Source organism: Lytechinus pictus, chromosome 14 (genome assembly GCF_037042905.1).
Source record: "Lytechinus pictus isolate F3 Inbred chromosome 14, Lp3.0, whole genome shotgun sequence".
Classification (NCBI taxonomy): Eukaryota; Metazoa; Echinodermata; class Echinoidea; order Temnopleuroida; family Toxopneustidae; genus Lytechinus; species Lytechinus pictus.
In genome coordinates this window covers 9,768,459-9,785,277 of record NC_087258.1, presented here as the reverse complement: position 1 = coordinate 9,785,277, position 16,819 = coordinate 9,768,459, and the positions used below count along the sequence as shown (strand labels likewise).

The 16,819-nt window shown below is 36.4% G+C and overlaps 1 protein-coding gene across 1 annotated transcript; it reads left to right on the top strand.

Moving 5' to 3' along the window:
• The first annotated feature begins 4,990 nt into the window (after window positions 1–4,990).
• LOC129275917 (something about silencing protein 10-like) lies at window positions 4,991–16,819 on the top strand. The gene is made up of 14 exons (XM_064109746.1): window positions 4,991–4,995; window positions 5,788–5,986; window positions 6,523–6,757; window positions 7,509–7,627; window positions 8,588–8,689; window positions 9,135–9,191; window positions 9,909–10,024; window positions 11,361–11,457; window positions 11,854–12,019; window positions 12,661–12,713; window positions 13,291–13,403; window positions 13,817–13,880; window positions 14,525–14,632; window positions 15,370–16,819. The coding sequence occupies exons 1-14, from the start codon at window positions 4,991–4,993 to the stop codon at window positions 15,457–15,459; spliced, it is 1,524 nt and encodes a 507-aa protein (XP_063965816.1). The 3' UTR covers window positions 15,460–16,819.

The window sequence follows — 16,819 nt, the reverse complement described above, 5'->3', positions numbered from 1 at the left end:
AAGCCGAGTCCTGGCCAGGGTGACCAGATTTCACAAAATGAAATACGGGACAATCGACAAAAAAAAAAGATCAAGAAAGAAGGCTACACAGTGTTAGACTTGTGAAAAAAGTACAGAATTGGAAGGGAGGGTGAACGAAAGAATGAAGGAGAGAAAAAAAAGAGATGAATTGAGAAGAAAGAAAGAAAAAATGAAGGGGAAAATGAAGGAAATAATAAAAATATAAGAAAGTTCTAATAAAAGAAGGATGAGAGAATAAAAATATATAAAAAAGTTTCTGTCATTCTTTGAATTGAATATAGAAAGAAAAAAAAAGAAAAGGGAAGATGAATAAATTTGTGAAAGTCAAAACAAAGAAGAGAAAGACAAAAAGAAAGTAAGAAAAAAGGAGGAGGAAAGAAAGAATGAAGGAAAGAAAATTTTCCTTCATTCTTGGAAAGAAAGAAACACAGAAAGAAGAAAACAGGAAGGAAGGAAGAAAGGGAAAGAAAGTATAAGGGAAAAGAATAAGGACAAAATGAAAAAAATAATGGAAGAAAGAAAGGAGGAAAGAGAGGGAGGAAAGAATGAAGGGAGGCCAGAATGAAAAAAAAAAGAAAATAATGGAAGGAGAGATAGAACTAAAATAAAAACGAGTGGAAGGGAGAAGGAATGAAGGAAACAAAAAAAAGGAAATGTAATAAAGGCAAGTAAGAGAAAGAAGGAAAGAAAGAAAATGAAGAGAGAGAGAGAGAGAAAGGATCAGGAAATAAAAATAGATATGTATTAACAAAAAAGGGCAAGAAGGAAAAATTAAGATAGAAGGATAGAAAAGAAAGAAAAAGGAAAAAGTTCAAACTTCAAGCAAATAAAAACAATCCAATCATACATGTATAACAAAAATCCTAATGATATTTGGTGTTTTTTTAAATATTTTTTAAATAAAAAAAATAATAAAATGTTTTAGAAATGAATAAAATACGGGACGGCTGGTCCTGGCCGAGTCAGTCTGAAGCTTGCATGCATTCAGCGCGATCTAGCTCGAGACTCGGCTGGCTCGATCGATCGTGTACGTCCGTACATGCGCTCAGAGGGCGAGAGAGGGGTTTCCCCAGCTAGCTCCTTCGTCGATTAGTAGCGCATGCGCACATTGTAGTTTAGAAAGTAAGATGGCAGCCTCCATCGAACGGGACCGCTGGCGATAAATTGTTGCCTTTTGTCGGTAAATTGGCGCTGATTTGACATGTTTTCACTGTTTTTTTACTGGTATGACATTGTATGAGAGATAATTGGCCGATAATTGCAATTTATCAAAAAATTATTAAACTTTACAGTCAATTTATCTTTTTCATTTTCAAAACAACCACTTGCCCGATCGGGCAATTGACTTTGAGAAATGCTTGCCCGCACGTCATTTTCACTTGCCCCGGGCAAGCGGGTTTGTCGCGCCCTGCATATAAGTTTCAATATGGATACTCGCCTGACAAGTATGGATATCGGAGCTTGAAAGTTCATCGAATTTTTGGATCCATAAATGATCAAAATTTTGTGATGGCGAGTAGAAAAAAGTTCCAAACAAGGATATTTAGTCTTTCTTTAACTATTGATCTTCAAAATAAAACCGAAATGAACCGATTCTTTAAAAACGCAGGCCAGATATAAGAGCCGCAAGCTACCCTTGTCACCGCCGGTCTCTCGGCAGTCGAGCTGCCCGATGCGGTGGGCTCCCGCTGGTCTCTCTGCAGTCGAGCTACCCGATGCGGAGGGCTGGGTGACGGGAGCGGTCGATAGTGAGTCGTTCATGCTGGATTGAACTGCATGGATCTGAATGTTTGTTGCTTGATAATATTGTGCCTTTTTTTGAAAATTTCTGTCATTATACCGTAGATTATTATTCTGATATTGATTTTAATACATACATTTTGTCACAAAAATATGTTTTCCTCCCAAGGTTATGTGGCTCAAGAGTCAAGGTGGTTGATTGTTCAATCATATTTCATCATTTGGAAACTGGATTCTTTTGGAAGTGGAATATCAATGTTGACTTTTTAAATTAAAATGCAAAATCTATAGTGTTTTTTTTTCTTTTGTAGAAAAAAATATATATTTGGAAACTTTTCAATCATGTTTCATTATTTTGAGACTGGATTTGCTTTTGAAAGGGGAATATCATAAATGTTGACTTTTTAATTAAAATGCAAGAACTATGTTGTTTATTTTTGTTGTTGTTTATTTTTTTTCACTCTTGTAAGAAAATACATGAAAACTCAGAGGAAAGAATATTTCATTTCCAGATGGGTCTAAATCCTGCATTTATGATTTTTTTTTCTATTTTATCAATTTTATTATTTTTTTTTTATTTCCTTTTCTTTCTTTTTATTTCGTTAGGGGTGCAGGTGGGGGTTGTGTTTTAAATGGAAAATGGTGATGGGATTGGTACAAGTTTTTGTGTCACTTTTGTTTCTCTTGTTTTAGTGTTTGTTTGGAGCTTTGATGTCTGTTTTTGTTGTTGTTTAGATCTTTGATATCTGTTGTGTTTTGAAAGAAATAGACCACTCTTTTCCTTTTATTTTGGCTTCAACTAATAATTGGGTGCCTTTCAAGTCTATCCATGAGGTCTGGGGAGATTGATAAATTTGGATTGTTAAGTTCTTTTCCACAAAATCTTGCTAATTCTTTTGTTTTGTTAAAAAATTGTGTACATTTATGTGCAGTGATTTCACTCTAGAATCAGAATTTATTTATTTTTCTTAAAAAAAGAGAGCACAAACAGGGCCTTTGTAATACAATGTATGTATACAAATCTAAGAAATGCATTGAAAACTGATAGAATATATTAAAGCTTAATTTTTATCCTTTTTGATACTTGTAATAAATTGCATACAATGCTACATACATATTTTACACTCGGCTGCTTATCCCTCCGAAAAAAATTGTAATCAAATTTCCATTGTCTCTAAAATCAAAAGCTACATATTATACATAACAAATTGTGAAACAATCAAATACATCAGAAAATAGCACACTTGTATTTGTATTTGGTCATACAAAGTACAAAAGGCATGATAATTTTCATATGTAAAAAAAATCCCCCATTACATACATATATACAATACTAAAGTTGAAAAAGAGCTTGTAATTTATATCAGAAAAATAAAGAAATACATTAGAAATTACAAAAACAATATTTTAAACAAATTCATTTCGGAAATTATCTACATGATATTATATTATATAAATTATGATCACCTTCATTTGGCAAAAAAGAGGCGAGTAATTGTGATTTTGCTTAATTTGCATAATTTATTAGAATTAATTAGAAGAAATTATTTTACACATATAAAGAAGAAAAATTACAAAGTGACGTGATTACACATCAATTGAGCTTTCTTTCACCTTTCCATTGATACCTAAATTACTTCAAAGGGCTCAAAAATAAAGAAGTTAGAGCCTGTTGAAGACTTGAGTTTAAAATGGTCACAAAAGTCGGTTCTGTATTCCATTGACTTTACATTAAGACAATGACCACAAATTTGGATGAATATGCGCGACTTAAACTGGAATAACTTTATAATTTCTTGATGAAAATAAGAGTTCTTGGTACCATTTGAAAGGTCTTTTTAAGAGCTTTCAAATGATACCAAATTTATTGATATTTGATGATTTTCATTTTTTGTCACATACCTACCTCCTGCCTCCTCTACTCTCTAACTTTAATCCAGATCAATTCAAGCTCCTCCCCTTCCGTGGCCCAGATCTGTATTTTCCATCTGAGTCTTGGTTAGAAATTCTGCATTATCAATATTATAACTGTATGATAAGGGCCCCAAAGTCTACGCAGTCCCCCTTCAGGTCGAAATATAGCCTAAACGAATAACTGCATAACGGCACACACTTTGCTAACTGTATAATATTACATGACGTCATCTAACCCAGGGAGCCCGCGAAGCGGGCCAGAGCCCAGGACTCGTCCGTGTAATACTAGGCAAACATATATTCTCCAAAATGGGGTAGAATGTGGTCACAATATTAGCACTCCAAATAAAAGGGGGGGGGAAATGAATTATGCACTTACCTCGATTATATGGATGAAGGTCTATCGTGACACACTAATCCTGACATCAAGGCACAAACTGGACCCTCAAAAAAAGGAAAAGTTAGACGTCTATGTCGCGGTCGTTTTGGTATCGATCGGCCATTTTGTTTTCAATTTTGACAGAAGGAGAATGAACGAGACAGAACTTTTCCTTTTTTGAGGGTCCAGTTTGTGCCTCCAGTTTGTGCCTCGATGTCAAGATTAGTGTGTCACAAACTCACGATAGACCTTCATCCATATAATCGAGGTAAGTGCATAATTTATTTTTACCCCTTTTATGTGGAGTGCTATTGCGACCACATTCTACCCCATTTTGGAGAGTATATATTTGACTAGTATTACACTGACGAGTCCTGGGCTCCGGCCCGCTTTGCTGGGTTAGATGTCATCCTGCTAGCCACTCATTCTATGAACAAGGTTATGCCAGCTAGCCTATGATCACATGCCAATTTATGAATGAAAATTCATGCGCATTGCAAGGCTCCCAATGCCCAGCACAAATGGCATCAAAACAAGTGTGCAATTCTCTATCACCCCGTACCAAAATCGACATAGAATTTCAATTTTGAATATATTTTTCTCACTATTTTCTCAACGATATCGCGATCGCATAGTTAAGAGTATTTTTATTACTTCTCGCTTTTCTGTCAAAATCATACAGAAAAGCGCCATAGACACATGTTTGTCAGTTACAGAATCTATCGCAACGTATACAAAGTCATTGGAGTTCCGGGTTTCGGAGCGCACAAGGAATATGCAAGAAATTACTGAACCTCAATGATTTTCAAACGATACTTGAGCGATCCAATCACGAGCCGAGACCATTGTAAGTGTGGAAAACGTGACTGGATATCGTTATCGCTATCGATACTTTCGAATATTTTTAGGCCGAATTATTTTTGTGACCACGTGATCATGACGTGATCTGCACGATCAACCAATCAGCGGTCTCCGAATCACTGCCGTGAGCTGTGCGGAGCTTGGCTGTTTGTGCTACACAATCATTGGACAACATTTCGATGTGCCCTTGTCAGCACAAACATGTATCTGCGTGGTTCTAGAAAAAAATAGATAGCAACGACCACAAACTTTACATCTGCATGAGACGGATATTCATCAGAAAATCTGACTCTGGAAATTATCGAATTTCGTGCCAACTGGGCATTTCATTTGATGGCTGGCCCTAAAAATGCAGCCTATCTCATCAAAATCCCTGAATGGTGTGTATAGTGAATGTGTGCACAGACATGGGGCATCATTTTTTGTTCAATATGAAAAAGACTGGCCAAAGTTTTCCAAAGGAAATCATTTAGATCTATTTCTTTCAATTTTTTAATGAGATTTTGGCACACTTATAAGAATATAGGGAACACTGTCAACTGAAAATTTTTGTGAAATAAAAATAATTAAATTTTCATGTTAAAAAATCTTAAGTTAGTACACACGCAGACATGGGGCCCCCCTTCATTATCATTTGTCAGTTTCCTCTAATGTATATTACTTGTTAGTTTTGTTTTGATGTGTGTTATTGCTGATTGTATTGAAGCATAAAATCTATAATAATTATAATGTTCTATAGACTATACCAAACTTTACCATTAGTAGGTCTACCCAAGCAATGAATGAATGAATAATTACTATCCTTTCAAAGAACGATCCACACACCCCCTAAAAGTCTCAATAACATTGTTCCGTTTGTCTAACTTTGGCAGGAAAGGCGGCCATCGCAAGAAGGCGGAGGAATCTGACTATGACAGTGATGACCCTAGAGCATACGCCAAAGAGAAAGAACCAGACCCGTCTTCCAGGGACTATATCTATGATGAAGTTGACGAGTTTCATGCCAACAAAGAAAAAATCTCCTTGGATGTAGGCACAGCGCTAGGACCAGCTGATAGCTCTGACAATGAGGTACATGGATGTGCGTTCCATCTTACAAAAAGTTGTGATTTATCTGATCAACCATAACTCTGGAAAGCCAGCAATGCCAACTAAAATACATGTTTGTTCATAATTATATTAGATATGATGTATATTCGTACATTCATCGTTGTCTTGAAAATTTAGTATGCTCCCTCTTCGTTTACAAAAGGACAATGTACAAATTTCCTGGAGGAAATATTATGACATTGATTGATTTCTATGTAGTTGAGGTTGATGGGATCAATCAAAATTCTTTGTAAGACAGGACACTTATTGATCAACATCAATGAAGAAAATCCCAATTTCATAATTTTTTTGTAAACCATTTTTTGTGTCAGGTGTTGTGCAGAGATAACTTTAAAAAACTATTGATGTATCAGTTCAAAACAGTTTTAAGGTTGTTTTTTTTTTTTGGGGGGGGGGGGCGGGGGAAAAAAATGGAGACGGCAGATAAAGGCGATGAGTTTAGAACACTAACTTGGTTATCTTATCTTACCTCAAGTGACATTTTATTTTTGATGTAGGAGGAAGAGGTTCTTGGCTGGGACGACGAGGACGATGAAGAGGACGCCATCTTGAAAGAGAGATTGCAGCGCTTCAGGAGGCAGGAGAAGATGGATGAGATGGCGAGCGATCTGGAAGACGAGGAGGATGACGACGACGAAGGCGATGGGGATGCAGACAAGATAAGCTCCAAGGCGTGGGGAAAGAGAAAACAGAACTATTATGACACCGACTATGTGGATGATGACCTTCCAGGTGAGTGATCCTTCTTTGATAAAAAGTTGGGATTGGTTTCAAACAAGCTCAACTATGGAGAGCCAATATTGCCAGAATTTCTTATCGAGATTAAGTTCTCACTGTTCGTTTGTAGACAAAATGGAGTTTGATGCTGATTGGTTTAATCGATGATGGAAGCGCCATTCGACATCATTTTACAAGAATATTTTCTTGGGATATGAAGTTTGAGAAAACGAATGATGACATCATGTCTTTGTTTATTGCCTGACGAAACATAGCAACGTACATAACAACGTTTGATCCATCGTGAGACAACTGATTACTACTCTTCTACTCAATCATTCGCCACGATGAACCTCTTCCTTATCATCGAATGATAACAATGTTGGCCCTCTACAGTTGGGATTGATTTGAGTCAATTGCACCCTTCATAAGACACTGTAATTTCTTTGCATTTTGCATTTGTCTGTCGATGTTTGAAATTTTGAAGTTGCTTTCTCTCTTGGAATAATTGTTATGTGCATTTCTGTTGACATTCTTACTGTCAATAAAGATTAAAGTATCCAAATTGGATTCCAATTCACGATATCTTGATTGAAAGAAGAGAATCAAATCTATTACACCATAGCACTTTGAGGTGTAGTGGTCAGTGGATAACTCTCAGTCAGGACTATCTGAACCACAAGGTACCTGGTTCAATTCCCTGTTGATTGTCTTTTTATTTTCATTTTCATTCTTGTACATTTTTTTTTCATGACCACTTTTGTAGGTTTGGATCAGTTGGAGGAGACTGCCAACCAAGAAGCAGAAGAGAAAGAAGCCCTAGCCATCCAGAACAGAATGGCCGAAGCCCTCCAGGATGATGACTTTGGTCTTGATATCTTCAAGGTATGCATAAAATCATCTTTGTTAATCATATGTGAGCTATCATCTTCTGTTTGAAAGCCTGTTTCTGAATGCACTTGAAGAGAAAGAGCTACGTGTATAGCCACTCACATCAGGATGACTGAAGCCCCCTAGGATGATGACTTTGATCTCAATATCTTAACCCTAAAAGGACTGGGCTATTTGAGATGAATTGGGGGGCCATGATGGCCCCCCTTCTGATCTTGGTAGCCGTTCGCGCGATCGCGCCGAAATTTGGCACGCACATTCTTTACCACATAAACTACAAGCTAGTATTAAAAAAAAAAATCTGAAAATGTATTTTTAAAATCATTATTAATAAAATATGCAAATTTATTCATGAAAAACATTTGCATATTTAACACCCTATTTCACTTCAAATTTTCTTCTTTTTTTGCAGATTTCATCTTTGTAATCTAATATAAAGGTTTCCACAAAGAAAAATTGCGAATGTATTTTCTTGTTTTCAGAATTTCTTATGTATTTCATTGTTTTTTCATCTTTTGTTTTTCATTGTTTTTTTTTCAATGGAAATTATCACAGACCATTAAACAACTAAATTAATTAAGCAGACCACTTAGACTGAAAAATAATCACCTTTTTCTGAATTTCATCTCCCGTAGACTTTGTACACAAAGTATGAAAACGAGCCATTTTCGGCATGATATTGCCTCGTAAAAAGTCATGTGGCGTCGCGATGGTATACCCATGTGTCGCGAATTTGGTCTCAAAAGTTGCGCGAGAAAGTCATAAAATTTTGCGGCGCTATTTTTTTTTGCGTTTCGGAAATATCGCGCGAAGCATCGAGGGGGGGGCATCATGTATTTGTGTAGTGCATATATGTGACTCAGTTTCCAACAGGTCAACTCAAGATCAATATAAGTTTATAAATGCATTCATTTCCACTTGATGTTAATATTTGCATTATTTTGATTTATACAGAGCAGTGAAAAACAAGTAGAAAAAGCAACTACAGATGACCTTGAGAGTGAGGAGAAGGTCACCAAAGATCTCAGCAAACTTTCAAAGAGAGAAAAGTTAGAGGTAATGAACCCAATTTATTTGCAATATATTGGAAAGGATTTTAAAAATTCATTAAAAGGTAAAGTCCAACTCTTATGTACATCTAATTTGTGACTTTTTTAATGTCATTTAGGAGGCATATCATGGTAAAAGTTTTTTTGCAAAGAATTTTTCTTCAAATGCCCTTGTATTGTAAATATGACAAAATATACCTGAAAAGTTTGGCTGACAATTTAGTGCTACATTTTCCATTTAGAAAGTTGCATTCTCCTATGAGACTTGAATTGAATTTATTTTTATAATGTGATCGAAAAATTTGATAGGATCAATTGCAAATGAACTATTTTATAGCTTGACTTACTCATGATTTTAAGATTTCGAAATCGCAAAATGTTCATTAGACTAAACGGTTAATGATATATCAATTTGATTTGTTATTATATATTCCTTTCTTATGAAATTGCAGCTTTTGAAAAAGGAATCACCAGAGTTTCTACAGCTTGTGGCAGACTTCAAAGTAAAGGTATGAAAAGTTGATATAATAAAATTAAGCTTCAAAATCTTTTTCTCTCACTTCACTCTTTTCTCTTTGTCTCTCTCTCTCTCTCTCTACCAATTTTTATCTTTCTTTTAGTTCTTTCTGTTTTTCGCTTTCTCTCCTTTTCTTTCTTTCTCTTTATTCCTTTTTTCTATCTCCCATTTTTGTCTCGCCTGCATAGTAGGAGCGAGACAGCGGCAGCGTTGTCAGCATTGAAACCTTAACCAAGGTTAAGTTTTTAACCATAACTTATTAAGTATATGGACCCAGTTCATGAAGCTTGGACATAAGGATAATTAAGTATTACTGAACATCCTGCCGGAGTTTCAGGTCACATTACTATGGTTAAAGGTTATTTAGGGTCAATGAACTCAGACCATGTTGGGGAATCAACATTGAAATCTTAACCAAGGTAAAGGTCTAAATTCCACATACTAATTGAATAACCAACTTCAGCCCTGGGTTTAACACTAAACCTAACATAAAACCCTATTGCAACCCTAACCCTACATTTTAGATGAAATAAAGCCCGGAGCAAATTATTATTGCAGGAGCAAATGTTGTGTCACCACATTTTCCAATTGCTCTATGAAAATGTGTGTGTATCAACACTTTTCTAACACACATGTGCCTGTGGTGGGGTAATCGTTATACGCTAAAGGTCTGGAGCTCAGTATGTATCTGTGTTGTCTTTTTGCATAGATGCGTGAGCTGATAGATCGTCTCCAGCCTCTAGTGGGTCTTATCAAGGATGGCGTTATCCAGGAAGGCTCAGAGGGAGCTCAGTATGTCCACACCAAATACCAACTCTACCTCAGGTAGGTTAGAAATTGGAACACTGTGTCGCCAACCATCATAACTCATAAATTTTCGGACAACCATAAGAAATGTGTTATAAAATCAATGTGTTCTTGTGGAAGATCCATAAATTTAGATTTTCCTTGTTTTTGTCTCGCCCACCAGAGGTGAAGGCGAGACTTAGGGATCCAACTGTCGTCCGTCCGTCACAAACCTAATGACACATAACTCCACAACGGTAAGTCGCTTTTCAACCAAACTTGGATGGTAGATGGACTTGGGGGACCTGCATGTTACGTTGCAGTTGGAGGTCACATGATAAGGTCAAAGGTCATTTTCAGGTCAATGTTAAAGTTTCCGTGCAAGACTCTTATGACACCTAATTCCGCAACCGTAAATCACTTTTCAACCAAACTTGGGTGGTAGATGTACTTAGGGGGTCCTGCATGCTATTGTGTTGGGAGGTCACATGGTATGGTGAAAGTTCATTTTGAGGTCAACATTAAAGTTTACATACAAGACTCTTATGACAAGTGTTATTCCATCCCAGTCATTTCACAATGAAGTTTTGATACATTTCCGTTGCGTGCCCTCGCAAATCGCGATATTTCTGGTTATTTTCATAGGTGGGCGAGACACAAAATCGCTTTTGCCTTGTTTGGTGGAAATGAGAACACATCTTCCAAACTCACAAACATTTCAGGCATTTTTATGTGTCAGCTCAGGATGTAGTTACTCAAGATGTAGTAGTCTACAGTTCATTTGTTAGCTTTTTTTATGGAAATGAGAACACATCTTCCAAACTCACTCACAAACATTTCAGGCATTTTTATGTGTCAGGTCAGGAGCCACATATATGGCCTGAGAAGATAAAATTTGCTCATCACTCATTTGTAAGTGGAAAAAAAACTTTTGACTCCACTTTGTTAGCTCAAGAGCCACGTATATGGTCGAAGGGGATGCATATCCTCATGTCTTTCTCCTCTCTTTTTGTTCAATCCCACAATTAGTAGCCATCATCTGTAACACTGCTGTTACCTGCCTTTCAAAGACGGCCAGAGTTGATTTTTGTTTGCATATTTTTTTTTTGCAACACCTTTATGTGAGGTCAATAAGTGTGCTTCTTCATACTTAGTGAGCCTGTGTGTTGGCTTTTCCTTGGCCTCTGTGGCCTATGTCCATCTTGTTACCTCCATTATAATAGAAATAACATGATATTAGATTTGCACTCCTTCTATTGCAGAAAATCAGCTCTAATGGGCTGTTCTATAAAAGATCACATAATTGTTTTTGAAAGTCTATCTTGTCACTTTGTTCACCATAATATCTCCACTGACTTTCTTCTCTTTCCTACAGCTACTGCATGAATATTAGTTTCTACATGATCTTGAAGGCCAAACATGTTCCAGTTTCCAACCATCCTGTCATCGGTAGAATCTTGGGTTTCGGAAAGGTAATCATAAGATTCATCATCTTCGTCATCATCACTGATGGCATCTCCATCACCAGAGTAACATTCACATCTCATCGTCTTTTTATTCATCACTGTATTCATTATTGTTATTATAATCATTGAAATGATTTACATCTTCTTCATCATGAATATCATTGTAACCAAACAACATTATCTCATCATCATCATCATCATCGTTTTAAAAGTAATGTCATAGAATTAAAGTGCCATCTAACCTATTTGAAATATATGATGTTTTCATCAATTGTTTTAGGTAATTTTGGGGGTCAGATTTGATAGAAACGTTTCTGGAGAGATGTAAAATAGTAAAATAGTAAAAAACCTGTCAATTTGTGTCTCCCTTAACTGTGTTTTGTGTCCCCTTCTCCATCATAGCTAATATCTGAATTGCAACCCGTCGATGAGAAATTAGCAGAGGAAATAGAATCTCTCTTGAGCCAAGCAGAGGATGTTGAAAAGGAGACCAAACAGACAAGATTAGAAAGAGAAGAAGAACAAGAAGAACTTCTTGTAGCACCAAAGATAGACAAGAAAAGGAAAAGTAAGTTGTCTGTCAAATGAAAAGCAGATAATTAGCATTGGTGAAGATGATGGGACTTATCATCACTTCCAGGGCGATCTGGGGAGCATTTCATGAAGGTTTGTTGGTGATTTTCACTGACAAACGTTATAACCTTTAAATTAAAACGTTATTGTGTCTAATTGGCCAAGAGCAAATCAGTCTGCAGAAATCTCTGATGAAAATGAAACTCTTCATGAAATACTTCCTTGGACGTAGGTCTCTCGTTGGAGTGGAGCTGAGGAAACATTAAGAAAACATGATGGTTCATTTATTTTTTGAAACATCATGATTTACTATGTATTCTTATTATAAAATAAGTTATCCAAAAAAGAAAAATGAAAAGGGTGGATATTTCCCAATGGAAAATGCATTAAGATAAGTCTGTCTAATAAGTCTAATATGGGAAGTAGATTATGATTTGCTGACACCAGAGCCTGAAAAGCAAAATAAATGCTTGTATAGTTGCATCTTCAGGGTTCAGCAAAGTATCATTGTCCCATTAATAATATTACAGACATAGCGTTGCCTGTTGATTCTCTATTAGCCCAGGAATAGCAAGATACAGACATTCTTATACATGTGCAGTACAAGTTCAATTTCATTTTTTTCTCTCATTTTAGAAAAAAGGAACCAAGAAGACACCACAATAGAAGCAGAGTCAACATCCACTAAAGTAAGTGATTTGATCCAAATATTACATGTGCCTTGATATGAAGGATGTAGCTAGGCAAGAATACTTTCCGGATGAGGAGGGGACGGGCAAAAATATAGGTTAAATGTGCAAGGAAACTTGCATTCAAGGCAGCTGATCAAATTTGTGCCTTTCCTAATACATACACCACCAATGTTCTTGTTCATTATCGTGAGAAGCGTCTGGGTCAACTTTTTCCTAAGACATACAAGATGGCATGAGCCACGAGTGAGAATTGGAAAAATAAAGAAAGAGCCAATTGAACAATGAATCTCAAGCGCAGCGAAGAATAAGGACTAATCACTAGAACTAGCAGTGAGATTCTTATTGAAAAGTGTTTAAATGGGGTTTATAATCACAATGAAAGAGAATCACTGAATAACACATGCTGATGGGTAAACTAGTCAGCCAATGTTTTGCGAAGAGGTGACTAGAGAACAGAGTCAAATCTGTTCGAGAAGGTCTTACAAATAAGGGGTCAGACGTATATATTTCATGGATTTTCCCAGATGAAATTTTTCTCATTCATATTTCGTATTAAATGTTATTTCTTCTCCAGCGAAAGAAGACTCTGCCCTCGTTATCAGAAGAGGAATTAAAGGCTCTTGAATACTACAAGAAAATAGAGAGTAAACAGCAAGAGAAGAAGAAACAAGAGCTACCATCTATTGGGTATGTGTGGGGGAGGGTGGGGGGCTAAAATTTTGTTCTGAGAGGATTGAAACCCATACCTATTTTTAAGGGTATTTTTGGCTAAAAGAGGGTACCCATTAGAAATCATCACCCTCAAGATTAAAAAGAGTGGGTATGTTGTGTTTTTGAAGAATTTTCACAAAACAGTGACCAATTAGTCCGGTTCATCCCTGTACCCCTCCGTTATTTGAATATGTAAACATTTGTTTTCATCTACCACACGATCAAATGAATAGCTGTGTAAAAATTACAAATCTATCCAATTAAACACATTTTTTTATTATGCCATCTACATCATAAATGTGTGGACCTGCGCATTGGGGGAATTAACCAAACTTAGAGGCTTTAACCTATTTTCTGTTACTTTGCATTTGATATTTCGCTTTGAACAGAGATTTGGATGAGGAGGGTGAAGAGGAAGAAGATGGAGACGAGAAGAGGGCCATCACCTACCAGGTATAATAATCCCTTTTGATTTCTTGCTGGAATGCTCCTTAAGGAGTGGAGAAAATGTATACATTGTGTGTTGACAGGCCATGATTGAATGGCTGGGGTAATAATGTATCTGTATAGTGCTAAGAGCCATATCTCCAATGTATTACGTGCTATAAAATCCAAATTTTATTACTGCCCTTTTTTATAAAATTCTGGAACAGGCTACCCCTATAAGCAGTTCAGTCACCATATTATCATTAAAAATCATCTTGAAAAGCATCATTCAGGCTCTCAAATATAATGCGGTGATTGTCAAGATCGGCTCAAAAGCCAATGCTTTGATCCCCAACAATCAAAGTAAACTAAGTACACTGATGTTTTGATTCATCTAGGAAGATGGTCAAATGGCAAGAGAAAAAATAAATCTATTTCTGTGAACTTACTTTTATGAAATGGAGAACAGTTTCAACTTTGATCCGGGATGCTGCTTCAGCTCGTCTGAATTGGAAGGAAATTGTCTTTGATGTTGTCTTTCAGACGTTGAGGAATATTCCAGATTTCTGGGTCGTAAATCTGAGAGAGGTAAACTGAATATGCAACCATTTGTTACTTTTATTTTATGTTGAATATCATTACTTACGTTTTTTCTCTCTCTCTAATCCAAGATTTCCAAGAACAAGGGATTAACAGCCTACAGACGCAAGGAGCTCAGGAATCCTAGAGTCAAGAACAGGATGAAATTCCGCAAGGCCAAGATCAGGAGAAAAGGACAGGTAAATTCAAATAATCATGCTCCTTAGGGTTATTTACTGAGAGCTGGAATCTGTTCTTGGAGCAATGCAATCATTATTGTTGGTATTTGACTGGTCTGCAGCCTGTTACAATAGACTCTGATGGCAACTCTACATACACAATGTAATATAACAGATATTACCAGGTGGGTGTTTCATAAAGCTGTTCGTAAGTTAAGAGCGACTTTAAGAACGACTGGTGATCCTTTCTTGTGGTAAATGGTATATTCATTAGCGATGGTTTAGCGCGTAAGAAAAGATCACCAGTCGTTCTTAAAGTCGCTCTTAACTTACGTACAGCTTTATGAAACTGCCCCCTGGTCTATTTGTTTAATAAATAACATATCATCTCCCTTCCCCTCCGCCCTTTGCACTTTACTGCAAAATATAATCCCTAGGGAAAAATATAATTCCATGGGAGAAATGAAGTTCTATACATGTATATTCAATAAGGTTGGCAATATATGTATATCAACACACGCTTTGTTATTCAACATATGCATTGGTATCGTGGAGTTGACTTTTTCTGCCACACGCAGATGGCACAGTGCTTAGACGTTCTAAATGAGAAATAATCTGATTTGTGTGGCAAAGACAACATAAGAGGTTATATTTGTTGTTTCTAGTCATTTAATGTTGGAAACATACTCCGTCATTGAAATAAAAATATTTACATTCATTCACTGTTTTAATGATTTTTTTACTTCTACATCCTCTAGGTACGGGAGGCAAGGACAGAGTTACAGCGATACAGTGGAGAGGTATCAGGGATCAGAGCTGGGGTCATCAAGAGTGTCAAGATCAGATGAGATTATCTTTAATCTGTCTTATCTTCAGATCTTCCTATCTTCATTTTTATCATCAGTCTATCTTTTGGGTTGTCAAGAGTGTCAAGATCAGATGAGATTATCCTCAAACTGTCTAACTTCAGATCCTCCTATCTTCAGTTTTATATTCGGCCGTATTTTGGGGTCATTGAGTGTCAAGATCACATGAGATTATCAACAACAATTTATATCTTGAGCCCCATATTCAGTCCTATATTTGGGGTCATCAAGTGTCAAAATCCGACACGATTATCTTCAACCCCAATTCAGTTCTGTATGTGGAATCATTAAGAGTGTCCAGGGCCCCATAACACAAGGTTAGCGATTAATCGTATGCTTGATTTTCATGGTTGATTGTACATTGTATTCTAGGGAATCAATCGTAGAAAAATGTTCTACGATCATTGCTAAGCTTTGTGTTACGGCCCCTGATCAGATAAGATCATCTTCAATCCTATCTACAATCCTTTTGTAAGGGTTCATACGCTAACCTCATGGGGACCTTGCACCTCCATTTAAAAGACTCTATGATCGATCTAGTTATTCAAGATTTTATAGTGTAACAGCCAACCATAGGATGGACAGACATGACAGTGATCCCTTTTTCTCCCCTCTACTTCTGGTGCACTCAATGAAAACAGGATACTTCTGCTCTAAATTAAAGATTATACAATAGAATTTGTTAGTAATTACCCATTGTATCACACCAATTAATTTGTGGACCGATTGGGATCACAAATAATTTAGCTGTTATATAAAGGGGGGGTTCTCAAAGGATTCCGTCTCACTTTCAGGTTATGTTAAAATTACGAGCGTGCTTATCAGATTATTACATACAAGAAGTAGAGCTTGTTCCTTGAACGTAATTTGGGCCCCGTCTTGAGTTGCGATTGATCCGATCAACCACAACTATGGAAAGCCAGCGACGTCGACATCTAAAATGCATGTTTGTTCAAAATATTTTCTGGACATGCTGTTTATTCATAAATTCATTGCTTTCTTGAAAAGTGAGGGTGCTTCTCTTGGTTTACAAAGGACATTGCACAAATTTCCTAGAGAAAAATATGACCTGATGGATTTCCATACATTTTAGATTGATCCAAACAATCGTAACTCTTCGTAAGAGGGGGGCCCTGATCATTTGAAACATCAACCTGTACCCCGTTGTATTTAAGTTAGTATTAGGGTAACTTTACCCTTCAGTTGCAACTTCTATGGAATCCTTGATTTTGATTGGCTGTTGAGCATTGTTACCATGGTAACATTATCATAATAGTATTTTTAATGCAACATTACAGTGCCCATATATCATTTTATATTAAATAATAAACACTATAAAAAA